General features: G+C 44.1%; 1 protein-coding gene across 10 annotated transcripts in view; it reads right to left on the minus strand.

Annotated features, from left to right (window-relative positions):
- Window positions 1–21,647, minus strand: part of ADRA1A (adrenoceptor alpha 1A) — a 177,171-nt gene that overhangs the window by 60,449 nt on the left and 95,075 nt on the right. For 5 of the 10 annotated variants that reach the window (XM_043453437.1, XM_043453436.1, XM_043453434.1 and 2 more), the window contains one exon: window positions 12,199–16,209. In XM_043453437.1, coding sequence (XP_043309372.1) covers window positions 15,692–16,209 — 518 coding nt within the window. In that variant the 3' untranslated portion in view covers window positions 12,199–15,691. Of the gene's footprint in view, window positions 1–9,120; window positions 11,945–12,198; window positions 16,210–21,647 lie in introns of those variants that run through there. The other 5 variants (XR_006266654.1, XM_043453440.1, XM_043453439.1 and 2 more) reach the window with 5 other exon arrangements.

Raw genomic sequence — 21,647 nt, forward strand, 5'->3', positions numbered from 1 at the left:
CTGATCCTTGAAACTTTGAGCTATTTTTTTTTTTTTTTTTTTTGGCTGCTCTGGGTCTTCATTGTAGCATGTGGGGGCTCCTCTCTTGGTGAGGTGCATGGCCTCAGGGGCCCAGTGGCTTGCAGGATCTTAGTTCCCCAACGAGGGATTGAACCTGCATACCCTGCATTGAAAGGTGGATTCTTAACCACTGGACTACCAGGGAAGACTCTGAGCTATTTTACCTCATACTAGTTTTCCTCTTTCTCTTTACATTATCATTTTCTAAATCACTGATGTCCCAGCATTAACAACAGTGATATGCTAGATTTGTGCCTTAGTCAGACAAATGTTAAAGAAGGAGGTCCACATGGGCGGGAAGGCTTACAGGTTCCTGAGGTGCATTCAAAAGACAGTGGGTACCAGGAAAGGGGGTTGGGTTGGAGACCATCCCCCTTGCACCCCTGGCCTTCAATAGGTCGTGAGAATCACACTCATGAACCAGGAGCTGGCTTCATTTAATGGGTGTGTGTACATGCTCAGTTGCTAGGTCATGTTTGACTCTTTGTGATCCCATGGACTATAGCCCACGAAGCTCCTCTCTTCATGGGATTTCCCAGGCAAGAATGTGGAGTGGGTTGCCATTTCCTTCTCCAGGGGATCTTCATGACCCAGGGGATCCAACTCAAATTTCAGGTGGATTCTTTACCACTGAGCTTCATAATGGGTGTGAAAAAAAAAGTGAAAGTGCTAGTTGCTTAGTTGTTTCTATTAGCACGCTAGGCTCCTCTGTCCATGGAATTTCCCAGACAAGAATAGTGGAGTGGGTTGCCACTCCCTTCTCCAGGTATCTTCCTAACACAGGGATCTCTGTGTTAGGTCTCTCACTTTGCAGGCAGATTCTTTACTGTCTGAGCCATGTCCCCTCAAAAAACAAGGCAGATCGATGTTTAATAAATTATATTAATAGTCTTAACATACTAGACATTCTGCGTCAACATGATCAAAATTTTATCCATCTGTAGAGTACAGATTCTTACCCCTAACAAAGGTATTGATCTGTACAAGTTTGGGCTTTCGCAAACAGTTCTTTGTGAATGGATGTCCACACTTACTTCCCTTTGGGCAGCCCTGTCACATGCTGCTCCCTATGAGGTGGTGCTCTCAGTTTTCCATCCCCCAGCACTGAAAGGATGGAGAACTCTTCTTTTTGATTTGGGCCAACACCAATCCATTCACCCTTGCCACAACTCTACAGCTGCTTCAAAAACTCAGAATACCAAAATAGACATAGACTGTGTTTGTACAAAGCAGAGTTGGGCCAAGAACCTCATCCCTGAAAGTGACTTTTCCCCCTCCCTTTAAAACAACTTTGAGATTCTGAGTCACGAGAGACCATTTGGCAGGACGATGGTGGCGGGTCCTCCGCCAAGCACAGCCTTTTGATCGACTGACTGCTCTGGGCAAACTTAGCCATAGTGAGCTGAGCTAGCGTGTGGACTTTCCTATCACGCCTCTTGCCCGAAGGATCCCAGAGATCTTCAGGAGGGGTCCACAGAAACAGTGAGGCTCTCATGAGCAGCACTTGAAATTAGACCTAAGACTATGACGTGGTGCTCCCATGCTGTGGGTTTTAATTCCGGCTAAAATCTAAACAGCTCATGGGTCATGACCGGAATTTGCTATTGCATCTTGTAAACACTGCTGACGGTTCCCCAGGCCAAGTGGTGTCCAGCCCTTTTTCCTGAGATGAATTTTAGCCCCAAGCTTTGCTTCAATCGCTCTGGTCAAAATTACTTCTCTTCCTTGTAACGCTGATTGTATAAACACACATACATCTTATAGATAGTGTCTGCATCCCGTACAGTGTCTTTCATAGGACAATGATGCTAACAAAATACTTCCTATTTGCCAAATAAGTCATCAGTGTGAGAAAGGTTACAAACACCAGCCCTGATATTCTTGTTCTGGGCTGTCTATAATCTGAAAGTCGGCTGGAAAGCCTTAGAGTAGCCCAGTGAGTCTGACTTTTAAAAATTAAAACAAAATGTTCTGGTGGGTTTATTTCCAATCCAAGGAAAATAACATCATGATGGGTTGGGGGAGGGGGGTGGAGAAATAACTGAAACTTGGAATTTGGTGCCGAGCACGCTAAATTTACGAGTGACAGCTTCCAGGCAATGGTAAAGCACCCATCTTGTGAATTCCTTTCTAGGGAAAGAATCACTTGTGTCTTGAACTGGTGATGACCAGCTTCTAGAAAGTATCAACTGAATTAGGATAAGGAGCAAAGGAAACAGGAAGACTTAGTCTGTCTTTTCCTGAACGTGGGGTTTTCAGTGCTTTAAGATACTCTGTGTGTGTGCGCGCATGCTCTGTTGTGTCCAGCTCTTTTGTGTGACCCCACGGACTGTAGCCTGCCAGGCTCTACCATCCATGGGATCTCCCAGGCAAGAATACTGGACTGAGTTGTCATTTCCTCCTCCAGTTAAGATACTCTAAAGGTGATCTAATTTATAATTATATCATTTATTTATAAAACATTTGGGAGGGAAATGAAGACAAGGACAGAGGGCTAGCAGTTATCAGGGGATATTGTGATTTCAAATGTTTTATCCTCATGTGAGATAATTTCACCTCCATCATTTCATTTGCTTACCCATTTCACAGGTGAGGAAGATGAGGCCAAGAGAGGTTGCATGATTTGTCCAAGATCCTCGTTAGGTATTAAGTTGAGGCTTGAAATGAAGCCCAGGTTTTGTGGCTCCCAGGCCCCTGCTTACTTAATCCACACGTTCCCCTCCTATGATGGGCCAAGGGTTCAGCAAACTGGGTGCCTACACAGGTGAGCTCCAGAGAAAGGTACAGAGGCGGCTCAGCTTTTTCCAGTCATTCTCTTTACCCTGAACTCCCTTATGACTACTGTTTTTATTCTTCTCATACTCATATCACTCTATTGGTTCTCTGTGAAAATGCTTTTTTGGCAATGTGACTGTAAAATTTTGTATTTTACCATATCAAAAATGGGCAGTGGGCTTAGCTCACTGCATCTCTCACGTCGGAGATGCTCCAAAAATGTAATTTTTACTCTTTAAAGCTTTATCTCTACATACTCCATCACAGTGCCTTGTAGGCAGCAAACTCATTTCATTGTCTGCAACATCGGGTTAAGTAGGTGTGGTAATACTGGAAAATGGATTGCTTATGGCTTTATACCCCAGAGACAAAAATAGCTATTTTCCTCCTTCTACATCTGATGAAGAAAGCATGTGTTTTGACTCAGGCTTTACAAGCTGAAGCAAAATTTTTGTTGCAGAGTGGCAGCTCTTGTATGCTGAAGTTTAGGGATCAAGGTTGCGTGTGATTGGAATAAGAAAGCAGAGGGTCAGGGGAGTTGCTGGAAGTAGAGACAAAAGCAAGAAGGGGACTCCACTTTTTTATTCAATGACTCCCTGATAGGTATTTAACTACATTAAGAAAGCGTGTAGAAAATTAGCAATAATTTGTTATTTAAATATTTGCAATTCTTGTTTTGCTCAAGAATATTTTATACTTAAAAAAAAAAGATCTATTTTTGGTTGCACTGGGTCTGGCTGTGTGGGCTTTTCTCTAGCTGCGGGGAGTGGGGGCCAGTCTCTAGTTGCGGTACTCGGGCTTCTCATTGGGGTGACTTCTCTTGTTGCAGAGTGTGGGCTCTATGTGCCCAGGCTTCAGTAGTTGTGGCACTTGAGCTCAGCAGTATTGACTCTCTGGCTCTAGAGCACAGACTCATTAGTTGAGGTGCATGGGCTTCGTTGCTCTGCAGCATGTGGGATCTTCCTGGACCAGGGATCGAACCCATGGCCCCTGCATTGACTGGCAGATTCTCAGCCGCTGGACCACCAGTGAAGCCCCTCAACAGCTTACTCTTTAATAGCCTTCCTACTTATCAGATTGAATTTGAATATCCTTATTTTTGATTAAATCTGCTCATTCATCTCCTCAACTATCAATGCTTCCCATGTCCCAGCTCTTTTCAACAACTGTCACCTCTGCTATGACAGAGGGCCTGGGTGGGGAGGGCACTGGGACTAAGATGCATTCATACTGATGCTCAGCTTTTGATTAATGTACCAAGGACCCTCCTACTCTTGAGATTTCCATTAGCCAAGCTGCAGAGCTGAAATGTTTTCATTAGGAAGATAATGCTGGGTTTAGCAAAAGGCAAGAGGACCAGAGTGAGGAAGAAAGATAGTTTTTTCTTTCTATTGGATAAATCAATAAGCCATTGCCACACTCAATCAAAACTATTTTTGGATGGTTTTGGTTTAAATACACTTTAATGCTTTTGTAGGACCTGCCTTTTCATGGGATTTTATCCCTCCTATAATTTCTAGGTTGGACTGAAGCTAGCAAACCACATTACTCTGGACAAAACGGTGTTCCCTTGTTGTGCTAGATAGCACGGAACCAGAAACACTTCCAATATGAGGGTCTCTGGGGAGGAGGCAAGGGACCAGGAAACTGAAGTGAATGGTTCTTCACCCAGAAAGCGTGACAGCAGATGCTAAGCTGATTCTTCAAAATGAGAACAGAGGCTTGCGCTTCTCAGCAAAATCCAGGCAGAAGAGAAGGCATCGCTCTTTGGCTGTCAGGAAAGCACCAGGCAGGTAATAAATTTGTCTACAATGACTTAGGTGGATTGATGAAACAGAAGTGGGATCAGATTTTCTCAAGAGAAGCAAGGGGACCAGACCAAGGTCCTCTAAGGCCACCGGTGCTCTAAGGGAACGGGCTAGGGGTTCCCAAGAGGCAGAAGCAGCAGCCTCTGAGATTAGACACTATATAGTCACTGAGGGTTTGGTCAATGAGGGCAGGAGGTGGTCTTCTGGTTGGAATTAAAAGGCCTGTGAGGGGAGAATGACTGTATACATCCTCAGAGCCAATCGAGTCAGTGTATCTTGCTTTCCTCTACTCTCGTGTTGTGAGACAAAAGAGGAAAGGCTATCTGAAAACTGGTTGGCACCAGTTTTCCAAGCTAATCTTGATATAGGGCAGATGTCATTAAAATAGCATTGACTCAGCTACTGCTGGGAATGGGGGCCTATGGTAACCACAGCCTCCTACATGTGGCTTCTCAGTGACCCAACTCCCAGGACCAAAGCATTCTGCCTTTGGTTCATTTTCTATTTTTTGGCCACACTGCAGGGCTTGCAGGATCTTAGTTCCCTGACCAAGGATTGAACCTGAGCCCTTGGCAGTTAAAGGGCCAAGTCTTAACCACTGGACCATCAGGGAGTTCCCTGGCTTTGGTTCTTGATCCAATCCTGCTCTGTCTCACCCTTTCTCAGGGTCTAGAGTCTGTCCCATTCATTGGTGGCTCTGAGGGTGATTCCGTGTTTGCATGTGGGTCTGGAAACAAACAGCCTGGGATTCCCCACTGCTGGGCTCTGCATTCTGATTACATTCCTGCTGCAAATTTTCAGAAGCCTTTTGTTATGAACTATTACCTGGACTTTCCTGGTGGATTATCTGGTATTCCTCAGCACCCGTGGTCCTGGCCTCCCAGCTCCCAGCCCCTGCCTCTTACTAGTGCTTAGATTAGTGGTCCCTGGCTTCTCTCTGCCCCCTTTCTCCTGGCCTGCTTAGGAGAGCCTGTCTTCAGGGATGACACTTAGGTGCTGAGGACTGCTGTATACATATGGAACTATATGACAGTTTCTGCTTTCCCAGAGTTTCCATCTAGCTGAGAACATGGAACCAATAAAGGTAGGGTGTAAAGCACATTTTACAGTGAAAAAGGAGTTATAGATTTTAAAAAGCAACGGAAAGATGACAATACCATGCACAAGTGTGTTTGTCACTTGGTCGTGTCTGACTCTTTGGGACCCCATGGATTGTAGCCCATCAGGCTCCTCTGCCCATGGGATTCTCTGGGCAAGAATACTGGAGTGGGTTACCATTTCCTCCTCCAGGGGATCTTCCTGACCCAGGGATTGAACCTGGGTCTCCCACATTGCAGGCAGATTCTTTACCGTCTGAGCCACCAGGGAAGCCCCCGAAGTGCACAAGTAGTTGCCAAATACCTGTGATAGATAACTGCTGTAGGATCGTGGAGAGGGTCTTTGCGAAGGACTGCACTTGAACTTCTGATTTGGGAAAAGAATTATGGATACATTTTTATGTGAAGAAAGAAGACAGTGGGGAGGGAAGTGCTATGGGCTGGATTGTTTCCCCCCTAAATTTTGTATGCTGAAATCCTAATTCCTAGTACCCTAGAATGTGACTGTATTTGGAGGTATGGTCTTAAGAGATGTACCTTCAGTTAAATGAGGTCATTGGCATGGGCTCTGATCCAATAGGACTGGTGTCCTTCTAAGAGGAGGAAGCTAGGGCACAGACGTCCAGAGAGAAGGCTGTGTACAGATACAAGGAGGAGCTGGCTACCTGTAAGTCAAGGAGAGAAGCTTCAGAAGAACCAACTCGGCCGACACTTTGATTTTGAACTTCCAGCCTCTAGACTTGGAGAGAATAAATTTCTGCTGTTTAAGTCACTCAGTGTGTGGTCCTTTGTTATGATGGCCCTAGCAAATGGAGGGATTACAAATGCTAAGAGCTGCATCAGCAAAAGCGGGCAGGGAGGAGAGGATCCTTTTCTTACAGTAAGAAGGCTCCTGGTGAATATGATGAAAGAAGAAAAAGAATCCGGGAACACAGTCCAGGAATGGACGGGCTGGGGGAATAAAGATGGGGATAGGAGCATCAGGAATGAAGGAACACCTTGCATCCAGTTGAGTTCTACCTACAGTATCACTCCAGTATTCTTGCCTGGAGAATCCCACGGACAGAGGAGCCTGGTGGGCTACCATCCAATGGGCTGCAAAGAGTCGGACACAACTGAAGTGACTTGGCACAGCATAGCATCCCTTCTGGGGGAATAACCACTGCCTCATGCTGACATGAAACCAAGTTTACTTTATAGCATTAATCAAGGCCCTGGAGACCCTAAGGGGGAAAGGAAAAGGGGAAGAAACAACAAAATCCAGAGACAAATGATGAAGAAGAGGAAGAGAAGGGGGCATTGTAGGGTCTGTAAAGACTTCTGAACATCAGAGAGGGGGATGCAGCAGCTGGTAAAAGAAGAGACACACGTCTGGGGCGGGGGGCGGGGCAGAGCAAATACCACTCCTGACTCTTTTCTGAGATGTGACTGCACATGGTGCTTGTAGCTTTCCTTTGGAACTAATAGTATAAGAAGACAAAGACAGCAATCCTGCCAGAGAGTAAGGGTCCTCCTTGGGGAGGCTTCCCCTGTGCTCTCAGACTGGGGGCCTCTCCTGCCCTGGACTCACGGGAAGGTGGTGGTCTGCCGTGGGAGGGGTGCAGCAGCTGAGGGAAGCACCAGCTTGCCAGCACTGTACCCATCGGAACTGGCACCCTCTGGAGTCAGGGCACCCACCTCAGCATCATCATAGGTTTCACAAGAGGTGGAGGGTGGAATGATGCAGAGAGAGGAAGTGATGAGGAAGGACAGGGGAAGCAAAGAAGGGAGACGGTGAAGATAGACAGGGCTGGGAGGAGGGAGAGGAAGCTGCCAAGCAGGAGCAGTGTCTGCCCAGTCCTCCATTCTATGCCTGCTGCTGGCAGTGTTATTTACAACTGACAGGTCTCCAAGCTCCCAGGGTCCTTCCCCATCAGGTCTGCCCCCCGCCGCATCCCATCCCTATCTCTGCTAAGTCTCATCTCTTGGTGCCGTGCACACCCTGTCCTGGACCAAGGGAACTGCACACCTTGTTTCCAGCTGGGACTGTCTTTCTCCCCCCACTGCCTATCAGAGGGGATGGGGAGGAAACCCCTCCCACAAAGCCCCAGCTCAGAAAAATAGAGCTCTGTTATCCCAGGGGAGGGCTAAATATGTTTCCATAGTAACGCCATTTTGAGTCCAGTTAGGTCATTTCAGACTTAAACAAAAAGGAAGAGAGGAAAAGGAGGAGGGGTGGGGGGAGGGGAAGAGAAGGGGAGGTGGGGGGAGGAGAAGGAGGAGAGCTCCTGTTGGTAACTTGTTGTTCAGTCGTTCAGTCATGTCCCACTCTTTGAGACCCCATGGACTGCAGCATGCCAGGCTTCACTATCCATCACCAACTCCTGGAGCTTGCTCAAACTCATGTCCATTGAGTCAGTGATGCCATCCAGCCATCTCATCCCCTGTTGCCCCCTTCTCCTCTTGCCCTCAATCTTTCCCAGCATTAGGGTCTTTTCCAATGAGTCAGCTATTCACATCAAGGGGCCAAAGTATTGGAGCTTCAGCTTCAGCATCAGTCCTTCCAATGAATATTCAGGGTCTATTTCCTTTAGGATTGACTGGTTTGACCTCCTTGACTGTCCAGCACTCCTCTGGATCCCAGGTCCTGATGAGCTCCAGTAGTGGACCCCTAATTGCCTGGGTACTTGCACTGTGGTCAGGAGGCCTCCCCATGGAGCCCGGTGAGGACCTCCCTACAGCAGCCTCCAGCAGTCCGGGAGGAACTTCACATTGGCCTTGGTCAAGTGGCTGTGGTTGGCTGTTGCTGCTCTCAGAGTCGGCCAGACTGTGCTGGGGTATTTTTCCAATGAGGGGAAGAGCTAGAAAGACCCATGTGGATGGCCCTGGGCTTCTGCTGAACTGCTGGCTCTGTAGAATACAGCAGTAGGAGTGGAGATTGAAAACCACATGACATACTGGAGTGTATCTTTTGGGTGGGCAGGTCATACTGGAGCAGGCTGCAGCCCTGAACATGAACGCTGTCACTTTACTTAACAATTCGTACAGTTTGGAGATGCTGATGTAATCAAGTGTAGATGTGGTTATTGAACATTAAAAAAAAAAAAAAAACCAACTTGCTGTTGAACAACCAAATCCAGTGCTTAGCATTGTTTGTACTACGCTGTAAACAAGTGATGGCAGAGATCAAGGATAGAAAACTATGGCCCATGGTCTGTTGTTATTTTGCTTTTCTTGGTACAGGCTGTGGACTAAGAATGGTCTGTACATGTTTAGAGAGTCTCCCTTCCCCACAAAAAATTTCAAACAAAAAAGAATGTGTGAGAGAGACTGTATGGCCCACAATGCCGAAATTATTTACTATCTAGCCATTTGCCGAAAATGTTGGCCAAACCCAGGTGTATATTAAATAGATTTTTATTTTTTGCTTTTGGTTCATCTGAGAACATCCTCCCCCACCCCCATTTATAACAATGCCTCTTGGAAAAATGCAACAGATGAGCTTGGAACACACCCAGATCATAAGCTGGGGACTGTCTGTGCCTTTCTGTATTTTTTTTTTCTTCTTGTGCCAAATGCAGCGCCTGGTACAGGAGAAGAAGTGAACAACTTGCTGATGGTGATGATCAGGGTGTATACAACTCTCAGGCTCACAGGAAAATGAACATTCCCAAAACTTTCTCTGGGACTTTTGCGTTCCTGACGTCCTTAAAGTGTCAGTCACTTCTGTCTTTGCCTGACAGGTGACCCCGTTGAGCAAGCCAAGAGCCCCTCCTGCCCGGCTTATTTCCTTAGCTCTGCTGCTGCCTATCTAGGGAGAATGAGCAGAATAACATCTGCTTGTCTTTTAGCTGATTAGAGAAGCCTAGACAAATATGCGCTCAGCCCCTAGAACAATCTCGATTGGCCCAGCCACCAGCAGAGATACAGTGGGCGAGAAGGTACAAACAGAGCTGAAAATACGGCTCAGAGGTGAGTGAGTGAAATGTGAATGTCAGGGTCTTGAGAAACGCAGTGGACCTTGGGGATATTGAAGGCATCTTGGAAAAAGAAGTCAGAGACTGGATTTGAAGATATTCAAAGAAATCCTTCAGCTTAACCTCATCCCTCCCCTTGGCTCTTCTTATGCTAATAAAGATTATTCCTTCTTTCTCTTCCTACCTCACGGGGTAGGACTTGAGATACACAACTGTACTTTGGACTCGTATGAAATATACAAAAAGAAGAAAATATTAAGTTTCTGTTGGGACTGTCTGTGGTTTCTTTTCTATCACATCAGAATGTGAGTGCATGCTCAGTCACTTCAATTGTATCCAAGTCTTTGTGACCCCATGGACCATAGCCCGCCAGATCCCTCTGTCCATGGAATTCTCCAGGCAAGAATACTGGAGTGGGTTGCCATGCCCTTCTCCAGGGGATCTTCCGGACCCAGGGATCAAACCAGTGTCTCCTGCATTGCAGGCGGATTCTTTACTGCTGAGCCACTGCGGAAGTCCATCACATCAGAATGCAGTTACTGTATTCAAGCTTTCTAATAGATCAGAGCCTTCATTTCTGCACCCCCCCACCAAATATAGTACAAATTTGTTCTCAGAATTTATACCTAATTAAATATGGACTCCTCATAGTTTTGCAATAATCATTTCTAGCTCATGACATGCCACATTGACTATGCTATGGAGGGCAAGTAACGTAGTGACTTCTGAGCCACAAGTAGAGGAAAGACACTTGTTTTGTCTTTGGAAATGAATCAGCAACAGCTTTAGGGAAGTTTCTTGTTGAGCAGTTGCAGCAACGCATTACCGAACAGCTTTGAGCAATGTCCAAGGTAAGTCTTCCTCTCCCTCCAAAGCCCTCTTCCAATGCCATGACCTTCCTTCGAGGTAGAAGACTCAGTAGTTCATGCTGCAGTAGCCAAGACATGATCTTTTCCTGTACAGAGCAGACAAGATCCATCCACAGCCCCAGTGACATTGAGGTCTGGATAGGAGGGAAAGAGGTAATGCTGACAGGATTGCTGGCAAGATCCGGCATCCTCTGCTCGAATCTCAGCTTGCTCTTGACAGCCTGGCCCCATCACAGTCATCTGCACTCACTCATCTTGCAGGGACTTGGAGGGCCAGAGGCCCCCACTGCTGCCCTTGCTTTTGGAAGATGATGGACCCCACAGCAGCCTGGGCTCAGCCCTGCTCCACAGCACAGTTTGCAGACAGGGAGCAGATGTCAACAGGGTTCCAACAGGAGCTCCATCAGAGCTGTGTGCAGATAGCTTGATGGTTAAAAGTCCTAGTAGTGCAAAAAGAAATCAGAGTAACAAATGAGCACACCTTGGATGCCACCATATTTATCACTGCTGCCTTCTTTTTCAGTCTCCCTGGTTTTGCTTGCAGAGTTTACCTTCCACGCGCTTGGGCTCCCTTCTCCCTTCACTGACGAGCAGAGCTCTCTCCTTAATTAAGTGAACAAGTACTCATACACAGAGGCAGTGTCTCTTTTGGCAGGACGATCTGAGCAGAAACAGCCCCCGAAGCAAGTGAGAATGTTTGTCAAGCTGTGATTAAGTAGCCGTGATTAAAGAGTGAATAATTAACCTGCCCAAGCAAAGGGTTCCTGACATGTTCTGACTCCCAGGCCATAATCATGAAACTTATGGGGCCAGAAGGTCTGCGTGATGATTCATTTTGCGGGGTGGGAGTAACCAAGATGCTCAGGACTTAGAAGTTTTCATTTGTGAAATCCAGAAGCAAGAGGATGCCATCTAAGAAGTAGCTATAGTTACCAACTGAGTCTTCATTTTCAAAGATTGCGCAGGTCTCTGGGTACTTGAAGACCACCTTTCTGAACCGTTTCCTCCTGGTGACAGACATGAAATTCACATGTTTGACATACTCTCTGGACTCTATAATTCCTGGTGAAGTATCTCTAATTCCTTCTCTCTCTCCAATTCAAAAAAATTATTTTTGGAGTACAGGTGAAAGAAAGTGATATTGTATTTATTTTTTATTTATTTTAAAAAGGGCTATACTTCCCTAAAGTGTGCTGATGAACTGTGGCTGGTCGTCAATAACTTCAACACACTGCACAATGCGTTTTGTATCCACAAATGTGTTTGCTGTTCTAAGCCAAGGAAGCCTCTTCTGCCTTCTCTTACATGTCCATCTTCACCCAGTTTGATATAATTTGTCCTTCAAGCAAAGCCTCAGTAACATTCCAGGTCACAATACCCTACAAAAGTGGTGCAGTTTGATAGTTAGAATTGTAGGTGCCAAACCCTTACAATTATGACCTGCTCTTGGGTTTGGCTAGGCTGGAAAATTGGCGGCATGTTTACTGAGATTAATTGGAAGCAAATCCCAAAGAAACAAAACATTCAAAAGTTTGAGTATAGTGGCTTCCCTGGTGGTTCAGTGGTAAAGAATCCGTCTGCCAATGCAGGAGACACGGATTCCATCCATGATCCAGGAAGATCTCCTGGAGGAGGAAATGGCAACTCACTCCAGTATTCTTGCCTGGGAAATCCCATGGACAAAGGAGCCTAGTAGGCCAGTCCATGGGGTCACAAAGAGTCATATATGACTTAGCAACTGAACAATAACAATGACAAAAATGGTTTAGTGTCATCAGCATATCCAACTCCAGTTTGGGGGCTTCGACTTTTACTACTTAGGAGGCTGAGATGTTGGTGGAAAACATGTAGACATTAGGGTTTGGAAGACCCAAGATCAAATCATGGTTCCTCTTTGGCCTTGGGTGAATCATTCATCACATTTAACTATCAAATTTCTTGGCTCTCAAGTAAGAACAGTAGAACTGCTATGACATTTAGAGACTATGGATGTGAAATGTTCTGCCAATGCTTGGCACATAGTAACACCTAAGAAGAAAACCTTAAGAAAATATTTATTTACCCAAATAACACTGTCCACTGTGGAGGGACCAATCCAAGCAGCTGGCAAGAGCATTAGAAGCCTTTTGGAGAGTGTTAGCAGACCCCAGGTGATTATAGGCAGAAGCAGTGTTGGCTGAGACCTCCCTTATGGGAGGTAAAATGAAGAAAGCGTTAACAAGTAAACTTTTCTGAAATCCTTGCAAAGGTCTGGGGAAATTCCTGAATAAAGAGATTCAAGGTCTCTCTTAATGCACGCGATTTGAATTGCAGAAGAAACTCAAGTTTCACCTATCCCATAATGTCAAGTTGATTTTTTGCTGATGTTCAGACAATCCCAAAAGCAACTGCTTTTTATAACACATTAGAGAAGATATTTTGATCACTGTTACTCTGGGTACATTCTCCAAACTCCAAATAGAAGCAGTAAACATGTGAGTATAAATATGACGATCATTTGTTTAACTGTGACAATTTTAGAGAGTTTTTGGCATGCTCCAAGGTACAGAGATTTTTGTGGATGAGTAAAAAAATAACTTGTGTATTGTTTATCCCGCTTTGACTAAGTCTTGGGTGACATTATCAATTTTTCGTAAAACTGGTGTGTTTCTACCTAATGTCAAGTCATGGGAAAGGAAAAAAATGTTAAAGTTTGCCTCCCTGGAGGGCCTGGGGATGGAGAAGCGTGTAGCAGACAATTATTTATGGATAGTTTTACATGAATACAATTGTCATGGATTTTATCTGATGACTGGAAGGTTTTCAAATTGTTGTCTTTGATTAGAAGTGGCATTAAAGCTAGTTCTCTGGTGATCCTAAGCTTTTTAGTATTTAAAATTTAAATTTGTCTCTAGAGGTATTTAAAGACCAGCTCAAACATGGAGTCATATTCTGGTGAAGAAAAACTGTTACCCTTCTTTTCATGGGGTTGTTCTTCCTGTAAGGGTGAGCCTGGTATAAGTAGTTTTAAAAAATCAGATCCTAAAAGAAGTTATTCTCAACAATGAAACTGAAGCAAGGTTTATGTAGTCATGTCCTTCTCGTGTGCCTCCATGCACAATATGACACCCACATCTGGAAGAGCCATCGCAAGATGTGCAAACAGACCAGAAGAGTCTAGAAATCCCCAAGCATCTACTGCCAGAGTCCAAGTTACAAGCAAAAGGCAGAGTGTCTAACTGGACAACAATGAGGCACTTTCCAGAAAGGACTGAGAAAGCAGTAACATTCTATGTCAAAACACAACAAACAACCAAACTCCAACCGATGTGCGAACATAGCTTCCATGGCAGTATGCAAACAAATTAGCCTTTTAGAAGGATTTCAGGAAATTATCACTTGGCTGCAAGGAAAGAAGGAAAAGATGATGGTGCCACTACCTTTGCAGTGACGGTTAAATAATGTCTGTAATAGGAAATTCCCTGGTGGTCCAGTGGTTAAGACTCTGCACACTCACTGCCAAGGATCTGAGTTCATCCCTGGTCAGGAAACTAAGATCTTGCAAGCCATGCGAGGTGGTGAAAATAAATAAATAAATAAATGAAAAATTAAAAATGGCAATAATCTGTTTTTAAATTCTTAGAGGGAATTATCCCAAATAGGGGAAATAGACCATAGAAATGGTTAGAAGTTACAGACCAGTGATTCTAGTCAAGCATTATTTCAAAAACATAAATCTTCTTTTAAATTCCTATTGTGGAATGTGAAAATATTTTAGTTTTTACAGATAGTCACCATCTGTATCTTTGTAATATATTGAATTCTTGAGGTTTACCAAACTTTGATATACAGAAAGCAAAAAATCACTCCCCCCCCAAGTTCTTGTAAAAAGTGGGAATAGGTTCAATAAATGGGCGACTGGATCTTTTCTCAGCATAAATAGGCTTCTGTCAAAAACAATTTGCAAACTTCTGCTTTTGATGGGCTTAAAGTGACCAGAAAGCATCTTCCTACATGTATCTTTCAGAGTTCAGGAAGGAGGTACTTGAATCATCAGGCTTATTCTGGCATGTCCCGTGTGCCCTGGGGACCATGGACCTCACTCATCATGTAGTAGTGAGGCAGCTGAGAAAGAACGGCAGTGGTGATATGCCATTCAAAATATTATATGCCCTGGATTTTCATAATGGAATTCTGGAAAAAGTAAGTGATTTGCCAAGAAAAGCCTTTCTAGGCCTTGTTGAAAAGGCTGTGGAGTACTTTTGCAGCCTCTGTCTTAGCTTGAAAGTAGCACCCAGCCCACCCCAAACTCTTAATCTTTAAATATGTTACACAAGAAGCCTTCCTCCAGCTGATCTTGGAACCACTTAATGGAATTCTGTCCATAGAATTGTCAGTTGAAGAACTGACTCTCATCCTTACTGTCTTCCATTAGGAAAAGCCATCATTTTCCCAACTGGTTCTTTCAACACTCTCTAGACCCATGAGTGTCCCTCACCCTCACCCTTAGGGAATTGGGAGCAGTATCCTGTCAAGCAGCAGCAAAAGGTAAATAAAATCTCACTGTCAAGTTTCAAGTTTCACCCAAGCTGAGAAAGGGTGGACTGTAAAACTTGCTCTAAAAATAATGCGTCTGGATATTGGCCACCATCTTAAGGCTCTTCCTCTCCAGGCCTTCTCCCCATAAAAATCCAATGTGGCTTTCACAAGTTTAGCCTGGAAATAAAATCCCCTCACTCCATCAAGAAATAGCTCCAAACTTAGAGTGCATGCTCAAAATATTCATGATGAAATCATAATCCTATATTTATCATCTTTTGGATTGTGTATGAAATTCTGTTTCCCATGGTGTTTGTCGTTGAAAGGGGCAGGCATAGAAAGCAGGCTCAGAGAATGACCCAGAGAGCATTAGCCTCAAGGAAATGCTGTTTCCCATCATAGTGAGCTGGATGGCAGTATAACATCCTCCCTTGTCTCTAAGCCCTACCTCTGTCCCAGAGTCAGCTCTCCTCCCCAGCCCATTCCCAGATGGTCCCTGGTTTACTGGCTGTGTCTCAGCATCCACGGAACGTGAGCTGGTCTTCCAGAAGGAAGTGGAGAGCGGGTGCCTAGGATCACCCTCCCACCCTTCTGACCTTTCCTGTTCTTTAGACTTCCTCCCCATTTTCGCTGAGGGAGATGGTGTGGATCTTAATGGTCGGAATCTGATGATTCTCTCCACGACTGGGGGTTGAAGGCCCCAGACAACAGCACACTTGCAAAAAGCTTTTACTTCTCACCCGGGCAGTGGTGCAGGCTGATGGGTCTCTGGCCACCGCCATCCTGGCAGATCCACGGGGTAGGGAAGAGAAAATTTTCCATTCACAGACCCCATCCGTCTTGGAGATCTTATAGAAGGTCTCTGCAGATCCCACTGGAATGCGAACCAGGTCCTTGTGCTGTCCCTCCAGGGCGTGGCTGGGTGCATGCAGCGTGTAGCCCAGGGTGTGTTTGGAGGACTGCTTTCGTCGCAGACACTGGAATCTCAAGACATTCTGAAAGGCCTTTTTAAACTCTTGACTGGAGCATGGGTATATAATGGGGTTGATGCAGCTGTTTAGGTAACCGAGCCAAAATGCTATTTTAAAAACGGTTTCTGAGGGCCTGAAATCAGGAAAGAAAGACCCTGGAAGAAAACACAAGAGATTCGTACACGTTATTTGCAAGTCAATGGACCTCTTGGCTAGGAAAATAAAGCAAATCCTCCAACAAACACCTTTATCATATCTCGAAAAAGCTCCAAACGATTCCAAATGCATTTGAGTTTTCACATTTGACTGATCACATCCTTGATAATATCCTCAAAAGCCATTCACACTTGGCCCACATGAGCAATTCATTTATGGGAAAAGACCCAAAGGACAGGGCTGCACTGGTTCTTAGTGATGAAATATCACTTGACGTCCACTAAGAAGCTTTAAATCGTGAAAACATGAGATGGAGGCTGAGTCTACATACGCAGATTGTTTTGCCTGAATTTAAAACTAAGTTGAAATTCATCCAAACATCCATATTTAAATAAGATCACCTGAATTGTCCTTTTGTTCTTTGATGCAGTATCATATGGGCTTCCCAGGTGGCGCTAGTGGTAAAGAACCTGTCTGCCAAAGCAGGAGACATAAGAGAGGAGGAAGGCATAGCAACCCAGTCCAGTATTCTTTTTTTTTTTCCATTTATTTTTATTATTTGGAGGCTAATTACTTTACAATATTGTAGTGGCAATCCAGTATTCTTGAATGTAGAATCCCATGGACAGGGGAGCCTGGCGGACTACAGTCCATGGTGTCGCAAAGAGTCGGACATGAGTGAGCAATGGAGCACCCATGTAGAGCCCACATGTATACAAGTACAGCCTAAATATTAATAATATGAATCTTTTTCTCTCCTGAGTGTTGGAGTAGTATTTTCTAATGAGAATCTCAAATTTACAAACTACTGGCTTTGTCAATTTTGACCAGTGATTTATTTTTTCTCTGACGATGCCTTTTGACATTGCAGTATACTCACCTGCTCAAAATACTCCAGTAGCAGCCAAATGCTTCTTAAGAGTTTGACATGCAGGGTCTTGCCCAGTGCTAAACCTACTCTAGCTTTCTAACATTAATACTTCCGCTGTAAACAGACACACTAAAAAATTTTCTCCAAGTCATTGCCCATTTTTTTTGGCCCTCTCAAGTTGGGTCCAGAGGTCCAAAATGCCCTTTACTGTCCTCTTTACCTACTCAAGTCATCCTTTAACTTATCCAGCAGGAATCAAGTTTCAGGTCCCTTTACGTCTTACATAGTAACTATCTCATAGCTCCTGGAGGCAAAATAGCAAAATCAAATTATCTTAAAGTGGGAACAGTGTTAAAGTGTTAGTCGCTCAGTTGTGTCCTACTGTTTGCGATCCCACGGATTGTAGCCCACCAGGCTCCTCTGTCCATGGAATTCTCCAGGCAGTAATACTGGAGTGGGCTGCCATTTCCTTCTCCAGGGTATCTTCCCGATCCTGGGATTGAACCAGTGTCTCCTGCATTTCAGGCAGATTCTTTCCACCTGAGCCACCAGGGAAGCGCCATGCGAACAGTCTTAGAGGTTATTTTATTCAATTACTCAATTTCCAAATTAAAAAAAGAATGATTAAAGTCGTTGTCACAAACTTAATAGCTATGCACTAATACAGTGATAGATAAAGAGATATAGAACTGCTAGCCCAGTGTTATTTATTTCCTGCACAATTTTTTTCTTTTGCCTCAGCCTTGTAAAGATCTTGATTTTATGTCTTTCTTTTTCTCTCTGCTCTAGGGACCCATCAGAGTCATGACAAACTGATGGATAGGCTTAAAAATCTACTCTGGCAAACAGTGCCCTGAAATTTAGCAGAGAATCTCATAAATATAAAGAAAGAGTAAAGTTAAATATTGCAGAACCAAAGAAGGCAAAATGGTACAATGATTGATGAGAGTATTTTTTGTCTCTGAAGCATATTCCCTGTCAGATTCAGGGTGTCTCAAAGAAATTAAAACACAAACAGGCACATACAGAGATGATGGTTGTTAAGTGGGAAAGTATTATCTTTACCTCCAAAGCTTTTAACATTTTCCTATAGTTATAATACAATGTACCCACATTGAGTGTCTGGTTTGAGCCAGGCTCTGTACTAAACAGTCTACATAAATTTAATCATCATTAGTAACATCAAGAGTCATATGATTCCTACTGTATAGCCTAGGGAAGTCTACTTAATACTCTGTATGGGAAAATACCTATATGGGAAAAGAATTTACAAAAGAGTGGATCTACATAAAACTGATTCACTTTGCTGTACATTTAAACTAACACACTATAAATCAACTATTAATGTATTATAATAAAAAATAAGTTATATGATTCCTATCAACACCCCCATTTTACAAATTAAGAAAATGTGATTTAATGAGATTGAATAATTCAACTAAAGTCACACAGGCAGAAGGTCAGCTGGGATTTGAAATTGAGAAGTCTGACTTTAGGGCCTATGTTCCTTTATCACATCTGAAAATACATTAGAATAACGCATCTCTAGGGAATGAGGATGATATATGGAGAATGATAAAGGGTACAGTTGGGGGAGTTAAACTAGAAAGATGGTTTCTCAAACTTAATCTGAGAGGTGAAAAAAGCAGCTAATATGAACATGAATGGTGATTCTTGTGAATATGGTCAGTTCCAGAAAATTCCATCTTAATTATGATGCCTATATGTTGGTCCATATTTCTTCCTAATAGCAACAATGACAGGATTAAGGGGACTCTCTTCTCAAGGCAGGCCTTGGGTTGAGCTTAATAAGGATATATGAGCAGGGCATGCCCCAAATTACCTTGTCTGGGAATTTCACTCTTCTGTAAATCAGTTAGAGAGGGGAGTGTGTGTCCCTTATTTGAAGAATTTAAATTAAGAGAAAAAGGAAAAAAAAAAAGTGAATTCTGAATGCTAATGCTAGTGAGATGATTTCAGATCCTTGGAGTTTCCCATAATTCCTTCAGGGACAGTCTTTGTATTCACAGAGTCCTGTTCTGCACTAAGACATCTCAACATTTCCTTTTAGTCCATTTCCTCCTATTCCTCTTCTCTCCTTTGAAGTCTCCTTACAGAGCCAAGCTACTCTGGCCTTCCTATTGTGTCCACAGCTTCAGAGATAAATATCAGTCCTTTCCCTCAGGTGCCCTGCTCAAAACACTCATTTCCTGGTGGCAGCTGAGGCATAAGATGAGAAAAGTGAAAGTGTAAACATGTTAGTTGCTTAGTCACGTCCAACTCTTTGCAACTCCATGGACCGCAGTCTACCAGGCTCCTCTGTCCATGGAATTCTCCAGGCAAGGATACTGGAGTGGGTAGCCATTCCCTTCTCCAGCGCATCTTCCTGACCCAGGAATTGAACCTGGGTCTTCTGCATTGCAGGCTGATTCTTTACCATCTGAGCCACCAAGGAAACCCATAGGATGAGAAAGGAGATGATTAAAATGAATTTACACTTAGATTTTAAATACAGTCCTGTTTTAACCCTGCAGAAATACTGTCTTGCTAATTATAGCAAATCTCTTGATATTGGCTTTTAAGACAGTGAATGGGAGATTCTTCTGGATCAGAGGCTCTCCCACAGATGAACCACTTGGCTTATACCATCAGGTATGTGACAGCACCTATATGTGTCTAAACCCTGCACGATGTGCCCATGCCCAATCTGACAATTCCACAAGGCAGCTCATGAGACCCATTTCTCCTCCCTGCAGTCTTTCATCCTCCCTTTCAGGTGATTCTCTTTTGGTAGCTTCCAACTGGGATTTTAGAAAAGGCAGAGGAAGCAGATATCAAATTGCCAACATCTGCTGGATCATCAAAAAAGCAAGAGAGTTCCAGAAAAACATCTATTTCTGCTTTATTGACTATGCCAAAGTCTTTGACTGTGTGGATCACAATAAACTGTGGAAAATTTTGAAAGAGATGTGAATACCAGACCACCTGACCTGCCTCTTGAGAAACCTGTATGCAGGTCAGGAAGCAACAGTTAGAACTGGACGTGGAACAACAGACTGGTTCCAAATAGGAAAAGGAGTATGTCAAGGCTGTATATTGTCACCCTGCTTATTTAACTTATATGCAGAAAACATCATGAGAAACGCTGGGCTGGAAGAAGCACAAGCTGGAATCAAGATCGCCGGGAGAAATATCAAAACCTCAGATATGCAGACGACATCACCCTTATGGCAGAAAGTGAAGAAAAAACAAAGAGCCTCTTGATGAAAGTGAAAGAGGAGAGTGAAAAATTGGCTTAAAGCTCAACATTCATAAAACTAAGATCATGGCATCTGGTCCCATCACTTCATGGGAAATAGATGGGGAGACAGTGGAAACAGTGTGGACTTTATTTTTCTGGGCTCCAAAATCACTGCAGATGGTGATTGCAGCCATGAAATTAAAAGACGCTTACTCCTTGGAAGGAAAGTTATGACCAACCTAGACAGCATATTAAAAAGCAGAGACATTACTTTGCCAAAAAGGTGTTCTAGTCAAGGCTATGGTTTCTCCAGTAGTCATGATGGATGTGAGAGTTGGACTATAAAAGAAAGCTGAGCCACCGAAGAACTGATGGCTTTTGAACTGGGTGTTGGAGAGACTCTTGAGAGTCCCTTGGACTGCAAGGAGATCCCACCAGTCCATCCTAAAGGAGATCAGTCCTGGGTGTTCATTGGAAGGACTGATGTTGAGGCTGAAATTCCAATACTTTGGTCACCTGATGTGAAGAGCTGACTCATTTGAAAAGACCCTGATGCTGGGAAAGGGTGAGGGCAGGAGAAGAAGGGGACGACAGAGGATGAGATGGTTGGATGGCATCACCGACTCAATGGACATGAGCTTGGGTAGACTCCAGGAGTTGGTGGTGGATAGGGAGGCCTGGTGTGCTGCAGTTCATGGGGTCACAAAGAGTCAGACATGACTGAGCCACTGAACTGAACTGAACTGGGGTTTGGAGAAAGACTCCTAACTGTATTTCCTTCAAATGCTTCCCAAAAGTTAAAAGAAGAAAGTACAAGGCTTCTTTCCGAACTTCTTCATATTATTCACATCTTTTTAAAAAATTACACTTATTTATTTATTTGTGTTGAGTCTTAGTTGTGGCACTCAGAATATTCACTGCATCACGTGGGATCTTTTGTTGCACCCCCATGGACTCTCTAGCTGTGGCACATGGGCTTAGTTGCTCCTAAGGCATGTGGGATCTTAGTTTCCCGACCAGGGATCCAACCTGAATCTCCTGTGTTGCTAGGCAGATTCTTAGCGATTGGACCACAAGGGAAGTCCCTTACTCACATCTTTAGATCTCTTTCTTCCCTTCATTTTTCCTCTCTAGGAAGAGAAGATTGAGCTGTCATCAGGCTTGGAAAACAGCCATTGCTTCGTGATCCCCATCGGGGTGCTCTTATCTCAGGATCCCCTCCTCTGCTCAAAGCTTTCTGCTCAGGCATCATCTTTTCTGAATTCCTCACAATTTCTCTTCCCAACCTCACTTTCTTCTTGATGATGATGTTTTTTAGACCAGGA

Source organism: Cervus canadensis, chromosome 30 (assembly GCF_019320065.1).
Source record: "Cervus canadensis isolate Bull #8, Minnesota chromosome 30, ASM1932006v1, whole genome shotgun sequence".
Taxonomy (NCBI): domain Eukaryota; kingdom Metazoa; phylum Chordata; class Mammalia; order Artiodactyla; family Cervidae; genus Cervus; species Cervus canadensis.